The 23,576-nt window shown below is 39.5% G+C and overlaps 2 protein-coding genes across 7 annotated transcripts in view; one reads left to right on the top strand and one right to left on the bottom strand.

The window, feature by feature from the left end:
• LOC147841881 (uncharacterized) overlaps positions 1 to 23,576 on the top strand; it is a 191,664-nt gene that overhangs the window by 15,979 nt on the left and 152,109 nt on the right. The window lies entirely within an intron of this gene.
• The window catches only part of LOC147834897 (uncharacterized), a 125,988-nt gene that overhangs the window by 23,872 nt on the left and 78,540 nt on the right, over positions 1 to 23,576 (bottom strand). The window contains exons 1-4 of one of the 6 annotated variants that reach the window (XM_087274384.1): positions 13,276 to 13,789; positions 12,006 to 12,054; positions 11,674 to 11,798; positions 7,757 to 8,097 (exon numbers count right to left, since the gene is read on the bottom strand). In XM_087274384.1, the coding sequence (XP_087130510.1) occupies positions 8,044 to 8,097; positions 11,674 to 11,798; positions 12,006 to 12,054; positions 13,276 to 13,299 (252 nt within the window). In that variant the 5' untranslated portion in view covers positions 13,300 to 13,789 and the 3' untranslated portion in view covers positions 7,757 to 8,043. Of the gene's footprint in view, positions 1 to 7,756; positions 8,098 to 11,643; positions 11,799 to 12,005; positions 12,055 to 13,275; positions 13,846 to 21,103; positions 22,876 to 23,576 lie in introns of those variants that run through there. The other 5 variants (XR_015502924.1, XR_015502935.1, XR_015502923.1 and 2 more) reach the window with 5 other exon arrangements.

Raw genomic sequence — 23,576 nt, 5'->3', positions numbered from 1 at the left:
GGTGTCAAGCCATTTTGCCACACCCACTTCCGAAACCTAAAACAAACGTAAATTTTTGCCACTTTTGGGGCATGTGGAAAGTTTTGTGAGTTTTCGGGCATGATTAGTCCCTCAAAAAGGCAATTCTTTCCAGAGAATAATAATAATAATAATAATAATAAATGGAGCAATTCCAATAGCACTGTTTCGGTGCTCGGTCCCTAACCAGAACAGATACACACATTCAGTGCTTGGCATAACAAATCTGTTTATATTATAATTATAAAACATCTTTTCCCCTTGATTTTATAATCTGAGACATTCACTATACAAGATAAATCTCTAACCGATTGTTGGAATTCTGAGATTAATTAAATAATGCACATTGTCTAGACTTAAGTAATTGGGCATCAAAACAGCTGGTCTGCAATGCCACATTAATACTCACGTTATACAACAATTTAACAATAATAACCACTATTTAAGGGAGCCATACTGTGTCAGTCTCACTCTGTAAAAAATGCTCAGTCATAAATGTGGCTCAGCAATTTTTCTCTCCTTCCAGAGGAATTAGTTCAGGACTGGCAGAAGATCGTCGGCTGGCACAAAACCCCTCCAGCCTAGAATAGTGGTGGTTTTTAATAACCATGTTCAAACTACGACGGTATGTTATTAAAGAAAATTACCTCTCCAGACCTTCCAATGGGCTGTTTGGGTGGGCAGGGGTGGCCACCCATGAATGAATGCATTAAAAACGACAGCCTGTTTATTCTGAAACGAAGGATGACCGTTTCAGCCATGATGAATGAGTCTTTAAGAGAGCTTCACGCAGCTTTCGAGACTGGCACATCTTTGGCATTCGTAAATTAAGAAGAGTGAATGAGCAACGCGACACAAGGCGCACATACTGTAAAAAATATATCTGTAACTAGCAGCTTTATTTTGTGATTCATGTTTATATTTATTTTTATTTTCCCTCATTTAATCATGCTTTTGAATTGCGCTTTGAAACCTTGATCTTTCTTCCAACTACTTTTAACCTTGAAAAGTAAAAAAAAAAAGTGACTTTAATTAACATTCTTAATAGTTTTAGGTGATATATTGTCTGGGTTGGTGTTGTATTTTACAGTAGTGGTCCCCAACCGCTGGGCTATGGATCAATTGGTACTGGGCTGCACAATAAATCATTCTTTATTTTCGTTTTATTTATCTGACTCTGAATGATCTTTTATTTTGAAAAAATCTTTTATTTTGAAAAATCACTGTATTATTATATAACTTATAATACTCATATGCTTCACATGTTTCAGCTTAAAATTTTATTGCAACCAGGCCTTTTTTTATAGTGTAGAAAGTTTGTTAGTGAAGAGGAAAAGAGGCTGCAAACTGCCAAGGAATGGATCCGCAACCCATTTATCAACAAATCAGGAAGAAGAAGATCAACTGCTGGAGATTGCAAATGACAGCGGCCTTAGGGGCCATTCACATACTGAGTCTTTTCTGTGCACAAGTTTGTTATTTCCAATGGAGGCGCATGGTTTATACACGCATATTGGGAGTGACGCACTCGTGCCTTTCAGATGCACGCAGTTAAAAACTTTTTAGAGTGAAGAATGAACCGCAATACAAATATACAAATATCTACACAAATATCGGTATATCTATAACAGAATATACACACTTCGGTTGACATTATATCAGACAAATATAGAACACCCAAAACTGCAGTTCTTTTAAATTTTCTTCATCAATAAAACTTGTATCAGAGTTGCAGCAATGTTTTGTCAGCTTGTCATCCTCTAAGACAGTGGTTCTCAAACTTTTTTCACCAAGTACCAGCTCAGAAAAAAAAAAGTCTCTCCAAGTACCACCATAATGACCAGTACTGAAATACAGTAGCGTAGTGGGTCTCATTAAGCAGCTTCAGCACTTCACAGTTCAAAAACACGGCAGATTAGTAATTTTTATTAGGAATATTTATTATTGAGAGCCACTTTAAATATTGTAAATAGTTTGAACATTAACACTGTACTGTACTTACAGGTAAAAAGAAATAAAACGTCAAATGGTGAGGCAACAGCATTCATACAGTACTAGGAGTTGGGATTTTAATATTTGTTTATTTAAATTTAGAAGTTTAGTGGGGAAAAATATGTTTTTATATACAAGTGCAATCATGTGGAACAAACTACCAAAAACAATCAAGGAAATAAAAGATTTAAGGTTGTTCAAAAAGGCTATTAAAAGATGGTTGTTTGATGAGGATAATTAGTTTTGCATGGTGGATGAGGATCTTTTAAATTATGTTACTTGAGTGTGAATAGGTTGGCGGCTGGAGGGACATTGTGCTGGATAGGTTGGCTGTTCGTACCGCTGTGGCGACTGTTTGTTTTATTCTTCATTAGTATTTTGAAGCCATACATTGTTTTTATTTAACAGAGGACCACAATGGAAATAAGCCCAGGGCTTTATTGTGTTTTTATCCTCGACAGTTTTTTTTAACAAAGTGTATGGAATACTTTTTGTACAGTTTGTCTAAAATCTGTCAAATAAAATTCAATTCAATTCAATTCAATTCAACGTTTAAATTAAATGTGCTTTTAAAAGTTCATTAAGAAGAAAACTGCTGTTCTTAAATGTAAAGTATTATCATAAATTAGCCTATTCATCAAAACCTAGAAATGTTCCTTGGACCTCATAAATATAAGCTATATGTCATCATATTCATAAATAAACCCTTTCTGATGAATTTTGAAATAGATGGTGCATGTATATATGACTTATTTGTATATCTTTGAAATCTAAACAATAACTTGTATTTTAATTGGGATTAATTAGATTTACATATTTAAATTAGATATTCAAGAGTTTGCACTTAGCTGATGATTGATTATAAGCAAGTTTGGCATGCTGTCCCGGGAGAGGGCCCTGAGCCCAAAAGGTCCTTGAGCCCTGGGCTCCCTCCCGTTTGCAGGGCGAGAGGGGAGCTTTAAGCTCTGGTAGATTTTGACAACTCCCCCCTTGATTAGAGCTGATGATTAAAATGAATGCTTTGAAGAGTTTTGCTGCAGGATGAGAGTTTGATTGTAGTGCTAAATTTAGATTGATCAATTCACTTGTTGTGCATGTTGTTGGAATGTGGGAGGAAACCGGAGAACCCGGGGAAAACAAACACAAGCAAGGGAAGAACATGCTAACCACACACTGAAACGACAGTTGGCCTGTTAAAAGACTAGAACCGGTGATGTTCTTGCTGTGAGGCAACTGTGCTAACCACTGGGCCACCGTGTCGCCCTATGAAGGGAAAGGTGGAGAAGTAGGGGTGGAATGGGGGATTCTTTAAATCGAAGATGGCTGTAGTGAGAAACCCTGGCTCTTTATAATGGGTTAGGACTGGCCCGATTGGTGGATCATACATAGCTAATGCAGAACCAGCCGTGTTTAATCATAATCATGTGATCCTCTCGAAATTAGTTTATAAAAAAACTTCACTTAGATCTGCTTACTGCACGCTGTTTGTGTTAGAAAAGCAAGTGATTAAACTATACCTGTCAACATTGGAATATAAAAATACGGGAAACGCCCCCAACACTACAAATATGGAGAGGAGATTAGATTCAAATGATAGAATACATAACAAACATTAGAAAATTGAAAACAAAATCGATAATGAAATCAATTTACTGATCACATCTGTGTTATCGTATGCGTCAAGGGTTAAAAGTGTGTTCATTTTTTTACTTTAATTATTCAGCGATTAGGGCGAAGCAGTGGCGCAGTAGGTAGTGCTGTCACCTCACAGCAAGAAGGTCGCTGTTTCAAGCCTCGGCTCAGTTGGCGTTTCTGTGTGGAGTTTGCATGTTCTCCCTGCGTTCGCGTGGGTTTCCTCCAGGTGCTCCGGTTTCCCCCACAGTGGTACAGGTGAATTGGGTAGGCTAAATTGTCCATAGTGTATGAGAGTGTTTGTGAATGCGTGTGTGGATATTTCCCAGCGATGGGTTGCAGCTGAATGGGCATCCGCTGCGTAAAACTCTTGCTGGATAAGTTGGCGGTTCATTCCGTTGTGGCGACCCCGGATTAATAAAGGGACTAAGCCGACAAGAAAATAAATGAATGAACGATTCAGCGATTACTCCGCGTACCACTGGAAGGAAGCCTGCGTACCACAGTTTGAGAACCACTGCTCTAAGAAAATATTTGATTGTTGCATTGCAATCTATATACACCTACAATCACCGGGCTGTGGTACAATTGTCAAGTATGGTCTGCGGTGATAAAAAGTGTGGGGACCACTGTATTACCGTACAAAAAACTTGTAATAAACTGCCAGTACTACTTCTGTAATTTTACAGACTCATTTCTCTACATATTATTTCGTATACATTATAATTCTAATATCTCACTTAAAGTCATTAAGTTTAACTGTGGAGTTGAATTTTCAACATCAAAATTTGCAATAATGCAATGCCATAATGCAATACACAACCGTAAACAAACAGAAAACACTATTAAATCACTGTTAATTAACAGATATATTTTACAGTGCATGAGTGAATATGTCAAAACTGCATTTATTTGGCACTAAACAGTGTTGGTTTTGGACATGGAAATTGTTACGTGGCTTAAAACTGGACCATCAGTCATTTAAAACGATGGAGATAAAATCTAAATAACACTCAATGCCTGCTTGGGGTAACAGTGTGATATTAAAGTTGGCCGTGGTTCAACTCAAGCTCAGCATTTCAGACTTTCTTGGTATTGGGGCTCGTGTGACATAACGCCACCAAACGTCTAGGGAGCAAATCCTAGATCGAGTTCAGGAGCGCGAGACGTCTTTTTCCATCCACATCCCTCCCTCCACGATAGCCGTCGTGGTCGAAATCCTGATTGGAAGTGGCAGTTTAACGAGAGCGTTTCCTCGCAGACTGCAGGCCCAGTTCAGGAGGCCATGCGATCGCTTTCACAAGCCCTGCGGTTCGTCCCTTCCCATTTAGATTACAATCGTGAAAAATTTAGGTCACACCACAGAGAAATCCCATCCCTCCGCCATAGACGGGAGAAAAAAAGCGTTTCTGTTTGTGCAGCGCTGGGGAATGTTGGTGTCTGTGGAAATGTTTTTTTTTATTGTTATTATTATTATTACTCTATGGCAGATAAATGAGTGACAGCCTTAATAGCCAGTCAAAACTCTGCAAAAATGAGTTACACCACTCATACACTTAAAAAAACTGGCTGCTTGATCAAACTGCTTAATTAAAATTAGTTGAAATAACTCAATTATCAAGTCTTTTTATTTAGGACAACTTAACTATTTTATGTTTAATCCATTTCATTTCTAAAAATTATTAAGTTAACTTACACTTAACGGCCACTTTATTAGGTACACCTGTCCAACTGCTTGTTAACGCAAATTTTCTAATCAGCCAATCGCAGCTCTCAATGCATGTAGGCATGGTCGAGATGATCTGCTGCAGTTCAAACAGAGCATCAGAATGGGGAAGAAAGGGGATTTAAGTGACTTTGAACATGGCATGGTTGTTGGTGCTAAACAGGCTGGTCTGAGTATTTTAGAAACTGCTGATCTACTGGGACTTTCACGCACAACTATCTCTAGGGTTTAAAGGGAATGGTCTGAAAAAGAAAACACCCATGAAGTGGCGGTTCTGTGGGTGCAAATGCCTTGTTGATGCCAGAGGTCAGTGGAGAATGGCCAGACTGGGTGGAGCTGACAGAAAGGCCGAGGCCTGCAGAAGAGCATCTCTGAACACACAACACGTCCAACCTTGAAGCGGATGGGCTACAGCAGCAGAACACCACACCGGGTGAAATTCCTGTCAGCTGTCAGCTAAGAACAGGAAACTAAGGCTGAAATATGCACAGGCTCACCAAAACTGGACAATAGAGGATTGGAAAAAAGTTGCATGGTCAGATGAGTCTCGATTTCTCAACGCCACAGCCTACCTGAGTATGGTTGCTGACCATGTCCACAATTTTATCACCACAGTGTGCACATCTTCTGGTGGTTACTTCCAGCAGGCTAACATGCCATGTCAAAAAGTAATTTCCATCTAGTGGTTATACTTACTATCTAGTGGTTATACTTGAACATGACATTGAGTCCACCGTACTCAAATGGCCTCCACAGTCACCAGAAGTCAATCCAATAGAGCACCTTTGGGATGTGGCGGAATAGGAGATTCACATCATGGATGTGCAGCTGACAAATCTCACATGATGCTATCATGTCAATATGAACTAAAACCTCTGAGAATTATTTCCAGTACCTTGTTTAATCTATGCCATGAAGGATTAAGGCAGTTCTGAAGGCAAAACGGGGTCCAACCTGGTACTAGTAAGGTGTACCCAATAAAGTGGCCGGCAAGTGTAGTTGATTTGAATTGGCACGACATGAACGAATTGTGTGGAACCCACTCAACCCAGCATTTATTTTTTACATTATATAAACTTTGATCAGGGGACACACCATAAAAAAATACTTTTTAGTTGATATTTTCATATTTTTATGCAGTCTGTGCACATTTATGCCGAGTTCAGACTGCATGATTTTCAAAGTCGTCGTGTCACAGATGTTTTCACACTGCTTGACTATCTGGGCTAGCATTTCGTGCTTTGTTTACACTGCAAGATGGATCGGCGACAGGGACTTTCACATTGCATGACTTTACTATAGGAAGAATCCCTGACAACTTTGTCCAAACTACGTCTCACAGCCAAAAACATGTAGTATATCTTTTGTTATTAACTTCATAATGAGAAAGAATCCTTTAATGGGGTAGAACATGTACATATTTGTTCACCTGGGTTTTAAGGGAATTAGCCATTTCTCCTCAACGTTGATAATAAACTAATTTTTTTCTGTATGAAACATCAAACAGACACAGTTGCTTCTGAGTTCTGTCAAACCTCCACAAGTTTTTCCTCCATTTCGTGGGTCCAAATAAACCAAAAAAGAGTGCTTTTAACTTCTCCCCCAGCCTCCCGCTGGCCTGCAGCAGGTACACACACGCACACACAAGTGAATGCCGCTCTCTCATTGGCTGTAGGCGATCGCTGATGTTATTTTCAGTCAAAACTCAATTCACACGGCATGATTTGAATCGCCGACAGCACCAGATATTAAGCACGCCAAATATCTCACAGGCATCGGCGACTCATCGGCAATTCTCTCAGATCGCGTCTTTGAAAGTTCATACTGTGTGATTGTCACTCACGTGCACGAGCAGCGATTTGCCTGTGATTTCAGGCGTTTATCTGCGATTTCTCAAAACCTGTCGGCAAGCCAAAATCAGGGCTAAAATCACACTGTCTAAACTAGGCATTAGGGTACAATGTCTTTCAGATCAATAGTGACCTGCCAGTTAAAACCATTTTTCACACCACAAAATCTACCGGCACATACTTGCACACACCATAAGAGTCTGCTGCTTTAACTTTTAAATAATGTCCCACGAAAAACTCTTCTGCATGTACTTTTAGTGTTGGAAGATACACCTTATACTTCAGTCAAAAATGAGTGTTGCCATCTTATTATACATTAATGAAACAATGCCCACCGATGAAGGAAAACCTAAATGCTCACAAAGTTTGTGATGAAGATGAGGTTGTTTTTAATCTAACATAGATCTGAGGGTTAAAATATTAACCCTTAATAAATTAATGATTAATAAATTTACCTGCCTTACATGACAAGTTTAGTGAAGGCTGGTCATTTTTGACCCGAAGTCTAAACTACAGACAACAGGAGGGTTAAATGAGGACAATTTTCATTTTAAAGGGTAACTGCTATCTTAAAATCAATTATCAATATTAACGACCACCAAATGCCATTATGCATTTAGCCTCTGTTTCACCAATGGTCCGGGTTTGGAAGTGACAGGTAGGTGGAGTACGAGATGCTGAGACTGCGGTCATACCTGGGCGTATTTGCTCAACAAGCCCCTGATGACAGACTGGGCTCAGCGAACAATAGTTCCCTTGCAGCTCCTTATCGCGGGGTATGTACCACTGAGAACCTGCCACAGGAGCGACCCGTGTAAGCTGAAGCTACAGCGCTGGATTTCCAAGTAAGTCAGCAGCCAAACCCAGAACCGCCTCCATCTGTAGGACCAGAAGTGATTCAAGCATGAGCGAGACTCTTGTTAAACGTGAACTCCTGTCTTATCCTGGTTGGAAAACTCTCAAAATGGCTTCAATAATGTCCTTCTGAGCCTTTAAATGTTAGGTTATGTTTACAATTATCCGGATACATCTTTTTTTCCTCCTATGTTCTGGCCTTCTGTCAATGGTGAGATGGTCTGGAGGGGATACATTTAAAAAATGTAGGTGTGAATTCAAAACCAAAGGCATTTGAAAGTAATGGCACATGCATATCATCACAGTTATATGCAACAGAGGCTCATTGTGAAAACGTACCCCCATATCCATTTCTGGAGAGCGTGAATTATGTAGCCAGAGCTGACTGCATTTTGTCTTTAAAATGAACCAGCTGACCCCTTACTTCCGTGTGGATGGGAAAAAAAAACAATTAAACAAAAGGGTGAGAATGTGGTAGAATCTGAAAACATGGATTTCAGGATTGCTTTTGAAAACACTGTCGGTTGGGTTTAAGAAGAAGGGGTAGATCGGGTCAATCAGTGCTTTTAAAAACATTATTGGTTGGTTTTAGGGAAGGGGGTGGGTGGGGGGGATCATTCGGTTGGTCAGTCAGTTAGTCGGTCAGTCAGTCAGTGACAGCGGCCTCTGGTGGATCTATGCGAGAAGAGCAGGCGCGAATGACACTGGCAAGAGAAATTTGAGATCACAGAAAACGTACACAGCGGTCTCTGGTAGATTTGTGAATACAAAAACTCCTGGGACATATTTTGTGATCTACAGAAATGCATTCAGGGGTAAAAATCAATAATGAGCCTGGGTTGGTTTTATGATCAACACTCAAAAGGATACAGTTAAAGCCAAAATTATTTGGCCTTCTTTGATTTTTTTCCAAATATTCACCAAGTAAGGCTTAACATGATGAGGAAATGTCCAAACATGCATTCATTTTTTTTTCGGCTTAGTCCCTTTATTAATCTGGGGTCGCCACAGCGGAATGAACCTCCTACTTATCCAGCATATGTTTTACGCAGCAGATGCCCCTTCAGCTGCAACCCATCTCTGGGGAACACACACACACTCTCATTCACACACACACACACACACACACACACACACACACACACACACACACACACACACACACACACACACACTAAGGACAATTTTAGCTTACCCAATTCACCTGTACCACGTCTTTGGACTTGTGGGGGAAACCAGAGCACCCGGAGGAAACCCACGCGAATGTGGGGAGAACATACAAATTCCACACAAAAATGCCAACTGACCCAGCCGAGGCTTGAAACAGAAATTATTAATCTTTAATTTCATGAAAAGGCAAAGGTAAAGTTGAAAGAATTAATTTTGTTTTCATTTATTTTAGCAAAAATCAGGGTTTCTGCAAGTTTCAACAAGTTAAATTTAAATTTAATTTAACATTTTTAAGACCATTATGAATGCAATTTTAGATTTGTACAGGGCTAAATGCTAAGGATTTTTTTTTTTTTGAATATTGGAAAAGATTTTTACTTGCCCTATCAAAGAATTATTATAATTAAATAAATGTAATAATACAACAATAATAGTAATAAAATAATGATAATAATGAAATATTAATAATAATAATTTACAAAAACAGGTCAGGAAAATAATAGACAATTACGTCAAATAAAGTTAAAGTTTTATTGAGATGGACTGTTGGTGATTGTTGGCCAGATTGGGTAGCTATTCACGAACAAAGGAACGTTAAGACCTGTGAAAAAAATTGAGATATACAACACAATATTTCAGTAGATTTAAGACTTCGTAAGCCTTTTTTTTTTTTAGATAAATATAAAGAGATAAGAGATTTTGAGATAAATATGTCATATAAATAATTTTTTAAATTATTAAATAAAATGGTTATTTTACTTAATTTGTTAAGAAAGCTTTAGGGTGGCAGGATCAATGATAATAGTTATTTTATTTCAAGTCTGTAAGGCTTATTTGAGTTGATACTTATGTTATTCACTAAATATATCATTTAAATCGTTCATTGAGCTGAATGCAGTAAATAGTCTGTTTAAAAAGGTCGAAAATAAACAACCCAAGCTCATTCTGAAAACGTAGTCCTTCGGACGTTCTGAAGACTGCGATTTATGTAGCCAGAGGTATGTATGGCTGCATTTCATTTTTTTAAGCAAACGCTTCCTCTTCACGTTCGCCGGCTGACCGCTTACCTCCGTGTGGAGGGCTGTCCCGCTGCAACCAGTTTGTCCAGTTAGCGCGTTGTATGCTGACCGCTTTGACGGCAATGACCCGGTTTGACTCTGGGGAAGAGTGGTTCCAGAAATCAGGTAAGACAAAAACAAATACCAAAAAATAAAGTGAACGAGTTCATAACAGGGTGAGAATGTGGTCAAATCCAAAAACGTGGTAAAAATCAGACCAGGGCTTTTCTTTTTCTGGACGTCTTTTGTAAATCGTTGTTTGGGTTTAGGGAAGCTAGCAGGCGAGCGGGCGGGTAAGCGGGTCAATCGGTAAAACCAGTTGGGTTTAGGAAAGGAGGAGGGTGGGTCGCAGAGTAAATCATTCAGTCAGTCAGTCAGACAGACGGTCACTCGACAGTGGCCTCCAGTGGCTTTATGTGAGAACAGCGCGGGCGTGAACGGCACTCGCAAGAGACGTTCGAGATGCGTAAACGCGTACACAGCGGCCTCTTGCGAAAACCAAAACTGCACAAATACGTACCTCCCGGGAGGTATTTCGTTGTCTCCATAAACGCCCACAGGGCTATGTTTTCAGAATGAGCCTGGGTTGAAAATAAACCTGTGCAAACAATCTAGCCTTTATAAACAAATTATTTAACAAAGATGATTACTGCAGTAAAAAATTTGTAGTCTTTTAATAAGCATGATATATACAAGATAGAGGGTATAAAAGTGAATTGTTTGTTTTGAATTTTGTGAATGGGAATAATAAACCCGAAACCTGTTGTTGTTGTCCTGCAGTGAACTTGGCCAATTGTGTACCATCGGTGTGGTCATCGCAGCTCCAGCAGTTGCTCTTAGGCAACTCTGCACCGGCTGAATTAGTCGTCTGATCTCGGAGTGCTATTGCGATACTTTGATGCCACATGTGACAGTCACGTGGCGTCGGCGCAGCTTCAATACGGACAAACTTTTTAACCTGCATGCACCGCTTTAAGACAGCTTTCGATTGATCTGTGCAGCGCTGCATGAAGTCAAATGCACCTGTTATTTAAGGGGTGGCATACTTTGCTAATACAATGACGGTAGCAGAAGTCTTTGTTTGGTCTTAATGTGAACAAAAACGGCTTAAAAATGTTGTGTAATCAATTTGTGCATGGCCAAAATGTGATTGTAGTACTGTTTCATTCCTTATGCAAAACTCCCATTCGCACAGATTCCTACTGGGATGGATTTCACCCAGATTACATCAACAGTAAATGCGATTGTTAAAGAGTTTATCCATCATGCTGTATTATTTACATCAGCAGCGCTGGGTCAGTCGGGCAACATTCAGATATACACAGATAATGAAAACACGTACGGCCGCAGGTATGTCCGTCACCGCAGGTACCTGGAGGTTTGGAAACACTCTCATCATTGAGTGAGCTCTTCTAATCCTCTGGTACCTCGGAGGGGGCCAAAAACACTCAATCCCTCTTCTGTGCAGGCCAGTGGGATTTCCCTCTTTAATTAATTCTGGATTTGTAGAGAGTGCAGAGGTCAGATGTGAGGAGAGATGCAGGATTGATTTTCTCTTGTAAGATCTTGAGGCCTATTGTGTTGTGTGCTTAAAGGGGGAAATGTGTGTTTGCAGGCTCCATGTTTGGGAAGATGTTAACGGGCTGAATACACAGCTCAAATATACAGGTAATAGAACTAAAATGTCAACTAGGTTGCTCTTACCTGTCTGGAAGTAGTCTGGATCGGAACTCAACACAGCAGTTTTGGGGTGCTGAAAAAAAAATAGAGCAGGAGCGTTTACACTTTTTAATAAAAATGTTAATGGCTTGCCTAAAGTTGTCAAATTAATATTTTAACACTGAAAATGGCATACACCAGTAGTGTAATACAAATGGATTATTCTTAATAACCCAGATTCACAAACTGACCGTTACCAGTTTGTGAATTTTTAATGGACAGCTTTTACAAGTCAGGCCAGTAAAGTATGGAGTGCCTCAAGGATCGGTTTTAGGCCCTTTGCTGTTTACAATATACATGCTACCCCTGGCAGACATTATTAAAAGACATGGGACCAGCTTTCACTGCTATGCAGGTGATACTCAATTATATATTTCAACTAAACCTGATGGCACGTCTGAATTGTCTAAACTAACTGAGTGTATTAGAAATTTTAAAGACTGGATGACCAATGATTTCCTTCCCTTAAACTCAAACAAAAGAGAATTATTACTTATTGGGTCTAAATCCTATACACAGCAGATCTCACAACTCGACTTGCAATTAGAGGGAAGCAAAGTTAGCGTCAGCTCTACTATAAAAGATCTGGATGTCATATTAGACAGCAATTTAGCTTCTGAAAATCATATATCCCATCTCAAAAAAAAAAACTGCCTTCTTTCATATGAGAAATAGCGCTAAGTTTCGAAGTATGCTATCCATCTCAGATCCAGAAAAGCATGCTTTTATGACTTCTAGGCTGGATTACTGTAATGCTCTGTCTGCTGGCTGCTCAGCATCCTCTTTTAATAAACTTCAGCTAGTACAAAATGCATTTGCCAGAGTTCTTACCAGTTCTAAAAAATATGATTATATCACCCCAATTTTATTCTCCTTACACTGGCTGCCTGTTGTTTCGTATTGATTTCAAAATATTGCTTCTTACCTATAAAGCTTTAAATAATTAAGCACTTGTCTTTAAGATCTCAAAACCCAGGGCTTCTGGTAGTACTTTGGGCTTCTGTCAGACACACTTTATATTGATAAATAGATGCTGTTTCCCCAACAGATTCTGTACATGTGATTTGAAGCGGAGTGAAAGTGGTCACTCTGGGTTTTCTTGGTGGGTTTTCTGTTAAAGACCACAAATTTTGTCCTAAATGAGCATAAGCAGTTAGGAAAGCAATTGAATGCTTTCATTATAGATCTGAACATTTTTGATTGTGTTATGCCTTATTTTCACATTCCAATAATGATAGCTAGACAGTGTGCACACCTGGATTTGGGGATCCTCTACCATTACTCCTTGCAAATCCTTTGCAGTTCTCCCTGGTTGGATGGAAAACAGCCCTTTTAGGTCTCTCCAGAGATGCTAAATTGGGTTTAAATTAGGGCTCTGGTTTGGCCATTCAATAATAGTAACGGAGTTGCTGTAAAGCCACGCCTTTGTTATTTTGGCTGTGTGCTTAGGGTCATTGTCTTATTGGAAGGTAAATCTTCTTGCAGATCCTCTCCAGTTCTGTCAGGTTGGATGATAAACATTGGTGGACATCTATTTTAAGGTCTTTCCAGAGATGCTCAACTGGGTTTAAGTCAGTTGTTGTGAAGCCACTCCTTTATTATTTTTGCTGTGTGGTTGGGGTATTAACTTGTTGGAGGGTAAACAATCGACCCAGTCTGAGGTCTTGAGCACTCTGGAAAAGGTTTTCATCACGGACATCCCTTTGCTCTGCTTCATTCATCTTTCGCTTGATTGCAACCAGTCGTCCTGTCCCTGTAGCTGAAAAACACTAATTAATAATAATGATAATAACAATTATAATAGTGGGTAACACAATCGCCTCACAGCAAGAAGGTGGTGGGTTCGAGCCTCAGCTGGGTCAGTTGGCATTTCTAGGTGGAATTTGCATGTTTTCCCTGTGTTCACGTGGGTTTCCTCCAGGTGCTCTGGTTTCCCCCACAAGTCCAAAGACATGCGCAATAGGTGAATTGGGTAGGCTAAATTGTCCGTAGTGTCTGCGTGTGAATGAGTGTGTATGGATGTTTCCCAGTAATGGGTTGCAGCTGGAAGGGCATCCACTGTGTAAAACATATGCTGGATAAGGGAGTGGTTCCTTCCGCTGTGGCAACCCCAGATTAATAAAGGGACTAAGCCGAAGAGAAAATGAAGAAATTAATAATAATAATAATAATAATGATAATAGTTATAATAATAATAGATACATTTCCCAGAGATGGGTTGCGGCTGAAAGGGCATACGCTGTGTAAAAACGTGCTGGATAAGTTGGCAGTTCATTCCACTGTGTCAACCCCGGATAAATAAAAAAAAAATGAATGAATAAATAAATAAATAATAAAATCAATTCAAGTTCATTTGTATAGCGCTTTTCACAATAATTATTGATTTAAAGCAGCTTTATTGCATTACAATCAAATTTGTAAAAGTTAAAGTTACCATTTATTTGTAAATAAAATTCCAATTAAGCAGCTTAAATTAAAACATAAAGCTTGTTAACACTCGATTAAACCCATTCTGCTCTGAATTAATTTAAAGGAGACCTACAGAAAACAGGATTTTCCTTGCCATGCATCTAATCCTTTCGCTGTGTTGAGAATGTAATTGCTTCCTGTTTGTGTGAACCATGCTGCCCTTCTCTCTCGCTTCCTGAAACATCAGACAATGTTAGGGTCAGAGGTCAAAGCCATCAAGGGCACATGTAGAACGATACTGTTGGTCCTCAAGAAAGCTGAGCCAGCGATCACAGGCTTGATTCTTGGAAAGACTCAGTCAGTGCACCAGCCCCAGCTTCATACATGCGATGATTTATCTGCTTAACGACTTGCTGTTAATTAAAGCAGGAGCAGGTGCTTTGAGGCACCATTTATTTCATTAGTTGATTTTAGTTTATGTATTTACTAGCATGAACTAATAATGAACAATACAGCATTTATCAATCATTGTTTAACATTGACTAAAGCATTATTAAAATCCAAATTAATGCTTGTTAACATTACTTAATGCACCGAGAGTTAACATGAGCTAAAGATGAATGTATTTTCATTATCTAACATTAAGGGCACCCATGGTGAAAAATCTACTTTTTAAGCTGTTTGGACAGACATGTGAGTAGGTATAGTGTATATACCATCATATTGGGGTGTTATAAACCAACAAACACCCAGTACTTTTTTTTTTTTTCAATTTAGCAACATAAAAACGTAGGACTAATTGGAGTGCTTTTGAGACTGACCGCAACTTGGCTTAGGAGTGTAGTCCCCTGCCCACCAATATTGATTGACATGCGTGCATTACCAAAGTTTGTTGTTTCACTTCTGCCATTTTCAGCGTGTGAGTCAAACCGATGTCACCAAAGGAACACCCTTGCTCTATTTTTGGATGTAAGGCTCTTTTGGCTCAACATAAGAGCCTTCATCGTCTTCCTGCGAATGAGCAACAGAGATTTTACATTTAGCCACCATTTGTGATCACGCAGTGAATGCATCTTATCGAGATTCCGGCCATTAAAAAGTCTTTCAACACTCTCTCTGAAAACATTCGATTGATCTCAGCTGTCACAATCAACATTCACCACATGATCGCTCTCATCTGCGCCATTGTTTGTAACTTTAGGTGGGTTTGCAAACCTGTGTACTTTTCATTGCGTCTTCCTCAAACTTCAGCCGTTTGCATTTCCCACGGTCACCGAAGCTCCCCTTCATCTCAACTAGGTGCGGCTGTAAAGTGTGAGCGTGTTGGCTCGCGTAAGCGTCCCACCATTAGAAATAATGAACTTGCCTTAGTTATAGCCTCAGTCAAAGTAATACAGTGTGCATGGTATTAGTCTCGTTGCATCCTTATATGGATGACCAACGCAATCTTACGGAAATTCGTATCTTTTTGATTTAGTGGCTAATTCGTATGAATTCGTACGATCTAATTTGTACAATTTAGTATGATTTGCTCATCACCCAATGAGGGTTGGGGTTAGGGGTGGGGTTGGCTGCCATGCCTCCTTTTTAAAACTGTAAATTTTTGTTTGACTGAACTCGTACGAATTAGTCATTAAACTGACAAAACTTAAAATACTTCCTCATGAGATCAGGCTGAAATGACGCATGCATCTGTTAAAATTAATTTCTGAAGTTTTAAGGTAAATTATACTGTAATTTATATATTTTTTTGGTCATACACCAAGGTTTTGAAGTATAATAACAACTACATAATTTTGTTACTCAGACAAAAACACAACCATAAGCAGGTGTGGATGAGAAGGTCATGTGATGAACCTGTGTTCATCACTAACAACATTTAAATAACATTTACAATTTTTCCCACAATTAAACATGCATTTGTCATTCACAGATCAACTAAAAACCTTGTAACACACAAAATTAATGCAATAAACATTATTTATCAACAATGGATGTAACATAAAACTCAAATGTGCGTAACTCAGCAGAAAAAACAATCAAATAAACAAGTGATGTCAACCAAAAAAGCATGACAATTCTAATTCTAAGAACATGAATTTACGGTTATGCACCATATATTTTAGGAAAATGTACACTCTAAAAAATATGTTTGCTCAAACTACTTATTTACTCAAGTTCACTTCAGCTTGAGGTCACAGATGCCTGGACATTCTCCTTCAGGTTTTTTTTTAGGCCTCATTGGTGCCTGAAGTGTCCCATGATTTTGTAATAGTGTCATGGAGGAATTTTGACCCACTCATATTTAAGGAATTGTTGTAATTCAGCCACACTGAAGGGTTTTGCAGCATGAACCGCCCTTTTAAGGTCATGCCACAGCATCTCAATTGGATTCAGGTCAGGACTTTGACTAGGCCTTTCCAACAACTTGTTTTTGTTCTTAATTGTTTTGTTTTCAATTCACTTAAATTAGGAAAAAATAAATAAGCTCATTTAATTGCTTCATGTTGTCCCAACACAAATCAATTGTGTGGAACCCAATATTTTTTTTACATTGTACTATTAAACAGGTTACAGATTTTTACCATAGCATTTTACAGTTTTTAAAATAGTTTTTACCACTGATATCATGGGAAATTAAATAAAACTCATGTTCTGTGTTCAAAATAACATCCCCTCCCTTAACCAAATCTCTTCTCTGATTTGTGGGATGACCTGTCACTCACAAAAGGTCAACCAATAACAAACCACAACAATTAAATTTCCAATTGACAAAATCAAACCCCGTCTACACTTCCAGTTTGAGAAGCAGGATATATTTCACAATTGCAAAGAAAAAAAGAAAGAAGCTAAACTTAAATGTCTCATATATTTAAAGTGAAAGAAACCAAAATATTGCAGTGGCAGATCTTTAATGGCTATATGGAAGTCTCTCCCATTAAACTCAGCTCGTGGGAGGTGTGGACCACATGAAGCGCAATAAAACATGACAATGCAAACATGCACAGCAAGAGCATAATGTTTCCTGAGGGGCAGGTGAGGTCTGGACTACAGGAGAGGTGAGCTAAAGCTCTCTAAATCATATCAGAAAGTGCCCGTTCACCCCTGTTTTCTTGCTCTCCCGGGTTTCTGTGTTTTTTTATGTGTCATTTCCCATGAAGCGATTGTCAGTTATTTTGCTGACGGATTTTCACGAAGCTCTGCGTCTGCGGGACGTAATGATTCATACGTAATGATGGAAGGCAGAGTTACTGCTGTTTGGAGAGCTTTCAATGGACATTTGAGCCCAGCCACACAAATTCACAGAGATTTATGGGATGTTTGCCAGAGTTGTGACATTTAGGAACGTATTTAAAGCATCAGGCCTGCTCATAAACATGGATATACTACTGATTTTTTCTTCTCTACAAAGCAGATATTAGAGATAACCTCAAATCGGTCTAACACATTTAATTTTCTTTTAACATTACATGTTTATTTAATTTAGATAATACAGTCAGTTTGGAAATTAAGGTTATTATTATTAAGAGAAAACAAAGTACAGAACTACATAGCCCTGTGTGGAAAAAGTGCTTTTCCCTACACATAATGACTGATTGGGCCACCCTTAGCAGCAACAACTGCAATCTAACATTTTTGCTAGCTTGAATTCAATCTGTTCCAATGGAGGAATTTTGGCCAACTAACATTTGAGGAATTGTAATTCAGTCACATTGAAGGGTATTCGAGCATGAACCGCTCCTTTAAAGTCATCCCACAGCATCTCAATTGGATTCAGGTCAGCGCTTTGACTAGGCCACACCAACATCTTCTTTTGCTTTTAATCAGCCATTCAGATGTGAATTTGATGGTGTGTTTTGGATCATTGTCCTGCTGTAGAACCCAAGTTTGCTTCAGCTTGAGGTCACTAACAGATGGCTGGACTTTTTCCTTCACTAATTTTAGGTATCATGGGTGCCTGAAGTGTCCAGTGAGTTTGTTACAGTGCTGTGGAGAAATTTTGACCCACTTATTGTTGAGGAATTGTTGTAATTCAGCCACACTGAAGGGTTTTCAAGCATGAACCGCCCTTTTAATATCATCCCACAGCATCTCAATTGGATTCAGGTCAGGACTTTGACTAGGCCACTCAAACATGTTCTATTACAGTGCTGTGGAGGAATTCTGACCCGCTCATCATTGAGGAATTGATGTTATTCAGACACATTGTAGGGTTTTCAAGCATGAACTGCTTTTTTAAAGGCATCTCAATTGAATTCAGGTCAGGACTTTGACTAGGCCACCGCAACATATTCTCCTTTAGTTTCTCTATAGCCATTCAGTAATGGATTTGTTGGTGTGCTTTAGATCATTATCCTGTTACAGAACCCAAGTTCACTTCAGCTTGAGGTCACTACCAGAAGGCTGGACATTGTCCTTCAGGTTATTTTAGGTATCATGGTGGCCTGAAGTGTTCCATGATTCTGTAATAGTGTCATGGAGGAATTCTGACCCACTCATATATAAGGAATTGTTGTAATTCAGCCACACTGAAGGGTTTTGCAGCATGAACCGCCCTTTTAAGGTCATGCCACAGCATCTCAATTGGATTCAGGTTAAGACTTTGACTAGGCCATTCCAACAACTTATTTTTGTTTTTCTACAGCCATTCAGAAGTAGATTTGCTGGTGTGCTTTAGATCATGGTCCTGCTGCAGAACCTAAGTTTGTTTCAGCTTGAGGTCGCTAAGAAATGGCTGGACATTCTCCTTCATGAAGTTTGAGGTATCATAGGTGCCTGAAGTTTCCCATGAGTCTGTAACAGTGCTGTGGAGGAATTTCGGTCCATTTATCTATGAGGAATTGTAGTAATTCAACCTCATTGAAGGTTTTTTGAGCGTGAACCACATTTTTCAACCCGGGCTCATTGTGGAAACGTAGCCCCACGGACGTTTCTGCGGACCGCGATTTACGTCCCGGTAGGTACGTATTTGAGCTGTTTTTGTTTTCGCGGATCCGCGAGAGGCCGCTGTGCGCGCTTTTTCGCGTCTCGGGCGACTCTCGGGAGAGCGGGCCGTTCTCGCGCGAAAAGCCGACGGATCGGCCGACTCGGCTGCCCTCCTCTTCCTCCTCCTCCTCCTTCCCTAAACCCGAGCGACGATTCGCAAAAGCCGTCCAGAAAAAAAAAAAAAAAAGCAAAAGCCCTCGCTTTCGACCGCGTTTTCGGATCCCGCTGCGTTCTCGCCCTTATTTTTCGGATTCCGTTTTTCATCTTACCTGATTTCCGGAACCGCTGTTCACCTGACTCGATCCCGGTCGTCGTCCCCGCAGCCGGCTCCTCCTCCGGGGCCTCCGCTCCGCCGACGCAACGCTGTGAGCTAAGCGGACAAACTGGTTGCATGGGGAAAGCCCTCCACTCGGAGGCGAGCCGTCGGCCGGCGAGCGCGAAGAGGAGGGGCGGAGCGGCGCCACACCGCCCCGCAGCGTTCGCTCGAAAAAAACTAAACGCGGCCTTACGTACCTCCGGCCACGTAAATCGCGGCCTCCAGAAATGTCACGTGGGGCTACGTTTCCAGAATGAGCTTGGGTTGATATTTTTGAAGTCATCCCACAGCATGTCAATTGGATTCAGGTCAGGACTTTGACTAGGCCACTCCAACATTCTTTTTTCCCAGCCATTCAGATGTGAATTTGCTGGTGTGTTTTGGATCATTGTCCTGCTGCAGAACCCAAGTTCGCCTCAGCTTAAGGTCACTAATACAGAGTTTAGACTGCATGATTTTCAAAGTAATCGTGTCACAGATGTTTTCACACTGCTTGACTATCTGGGCTAGCATTTCGTCGCTGCTTTGTTTACACAGCAAGATGTATCGGCGACAGGGACTTTTACATTGCATGACTTTACTATAGGAAGAATCGCTGACAACTTCGTCCAAACTACGTTAATCCAAAAACACGTCGTATATCTTTTGTTATTCACTACATAATGAGAAAGAATCCTTTAATGGGGTAGAACATGTACATGTTTGCTCACCTGGGTTTAAAGGGAATTAGCCATTTCTCCTCAACGTTGATAATAAACTAATTTCTTTCTGTATGAAACGTCAAACAGACACGGGTGCTCCTGAGTCCTGTCAAACCTCCACTAGTTTTTCCTCCATTTCGTGGGTCCAAATAAACCGAAAAAGAGTGCTTTTAACTTCTCCCCCAGCCTCCCGCTGACCTGCAGCAGGTACACACACGCACACACAAGTGAATGCCGCTCTCTCATTGGCTGTAGGCGATCACCGATGTTATTTTCAGTCAAAACTCAATTCACACGGCATGATTTGAATCGCCGACAGCTCCAGATATTTAGCACGCCAAATATCTCACAGGCATCGGCGACTCATCGGCGATTCTCTCAGATCGCGTCTTTGATAGTTCATACTGTGTGATTGTCACTCACGTGCACGAGCAGCGATTTGCCTGTGATTTCAGGCGTTTGTCTGCGATTTCTCAAAACCTGTCGGCGAGCCAAAATCGGTGCTAAAATCACGCAGTCTGAACTCGGCATAACAGATCGCTGGACATTCTCCTTCAGGATATTTTAGGTATCCATATTGAAGGGTTTTTGAGCATGAACCAAAGCATGTCAACTGAATTCAAGTCGGGACTTTGACTAGGCCCCTCCAAAGTTTTCTTTTGCTTTTTCTTCACTCAATCATAAGTGGATCTTCTGGTGTGCTTTAGATCATTGTCCTGCTGCAGAACCACTTCAGTGTGAGGTCACTAACTTTAATTGTGAAGGGCCCTTCAATGTGGCCAGTTTTGGGTACTTCGGTTTGGAACGACATTTCAATATGTCAACTATGATTTTTTTTCCACTCCGAAGTGCCCTTCGGAGGGCAATATATCCTCTTTGGAATGAATATCCTCTAAACGAATGTGTTTAGAGAGCAGGAATGTTTGCAGTGCTGTAATTGGGAGATAAAATCAGCAAAAGTGGCAGAGGCGCTGAAAGACAAATGCTGAGGAGACGAAGCTTGAATTAGAATCACCCATGCAGGCAAGTGCATTGAGATTGCGAGAGAAAGACTCATTATTCTAACTCATTATTCATTTCCTATGACATCACAGGTGCATCACACCTCAAATCCGCTTTCTCAGATGTGGAAATGCTGACGATTGAGCTCACTTAAGAGGGATTATCTCGAGCTGTCTTCACCGTGCTACCTTTAAGAAACAAATATATGTTTTTACAGCTGAGGAGCGGCTCGGTGGAAATCCTCAAGATATATAAACCATAAATTACTGTCAGCACCACTTGTGGATTGTGAAAGCCACTTACGGTCTTTATTCACACCTGCTCTAGTTATTCCACTCAATACCTCTCATGCCTTGTATCTCTAAATCATGCAATTGGGAGGCAATAAAACCTACGTCGTCAATCCCAAAGGGCTAAATAAATTCCTAAGTACGGCTTGGAGGAAATCCATTTCTGTCAAGGAAATGATGGAGTCAATCCTAGTACAAAATCTAGCAAGTTGCAACTTTCTGGAAAGACCTCATCATGCACAGTCACAAATAATATACTTGCAACTAACTAGAAATGATTGCAGGACAGATACTCAATTAATACAGCATATTAAAGTAGTGCTATTTCCAGAATAAAAATTACTTTTAAAAAACGTCTCTAAAAGGCCTCTAGATTACGTTTACTTTAGCAAAATTAATCATGCCTTAATATTTAATGATTTAATTAGGACAGTTAGATCTGACTTTGCTTAGACAAAAGTCTTGTCACTTAACAGACATTTTGTCCAGTATAAAATATAAAGTCATGCTGCAGTAAAAAAAAGAATTAATATTGTGTATGACTCCTCATTGGAGGACTGCATCCATACATCTCTGCACTGACTCAAATAACTTATGAATAAAGTCATCTGGAATGGCAAAGAAAGTGTTCTTGCAGGACTCCCCGAGTTCATCTTCATCTTACCCAAACATGCTCAATAATGTTTATGTCTGGTGACTGGGCTGGCCAATCCTGGAGCACCTTGACCTTCTTTGCTTTCAGGAACTTTAATGTAAGAGGTTGAAGTATGAGAAGGAGCGCTATCCTGCTGAAAATGTTACCCTCTCCTGTGATTTCTAATGTAATAGGCAGCACAAATGTCTCGATACCTCAGGCTGTTGATGTTGCCTTCCACTCTACAGATCTCTCGCACATCCCTATACTGATTGTAACCCCAAACCATGATTTTTCCTTCACCAAACTTGACTTATTTCTGTGAGAATCTTGGGTCCATGCAGGTTCCAATAATTCTTCTGGAGTATTTGTGATAATTGTATTTGTGATAATTCATTCATTCATTTTCTTGTCGGCTAGGTCCCTTTATTAATCCGTGGTCGCCACAGGAGAGTGAACCGCCATCTTATCCAGCAAGTTTTTACGCAGCGGATGCCCTTCCAGCCGCAACCCATCTCTGGGGATAATAAAAATAATAAAAAAAAAAAAAAAAAAAAAATATATATATATATATATATAAAAACCAAAACACATTAGAATAAAGAGAGTGGGGTTACCAGTGTGATTATTATCTTGTCTTGTTATGTTTGCTAGCATTTTGGGAAACAGAAATTCTGAAATTCTCCTCATTTGTCAAATAAATTTAAATCATTTGATTTAAATTGTATGAAAAAAATAAAAATAAAAAAGCTGCCCTTCATCCTAACTCAAAAATCCACTTACTCAAAACTCCCTCAAAATATTTTTTGAAAGATTATATTTAATCATATTTAAAACTATTTTATTGCAGCCAAACTAAAAGAAAACATTTTTCTCAACTTTAAAAAAAAAAAACATTCCTACAGTTCACATGAAATGATTAAAATTTTGATAAATGTGGAGATTTTCAGTGACCCAAAATGCTTGCAAACATGTAACAAGACAAAATAATAATAACTGGCTTTGACACTGGCAACGTCACCCTCTTTTTTTTTTTATGTGTTTTGGTTTGGGTTATTTACAAACATTTACATTTATTATTTAATATGCATATAATGTGTTTGAATGTATTAATTTATTTAATTTGAATTGTTCTGTTTTTATTTTAATGCTCTTTATATGATATTCATCTGCGGTATTTGCAAATAACAAACTATAAATAAAAAGCTCAAATCATAA

This window comes from Danio rerio, chromosome 11 (genome assembly GCF_052040795.2).
Source record: "Danio rerio strain M-AB ecotype USA chromosome 11, GRCz13ab, whole genome shotgun sequence".
Classification (NCBI taxonomy): domain Eukaryota; kingdom Metazoa; phylum Chordata; class Actinopteri; order Cypriniformes; family Danionidae; genus Danio; species Danio rerio.
The sequence above is the reverse complement of the archived record's forward strand: the minus strand, read 5'-3'. Positions and strand labels throughout refer to the sequence as shown.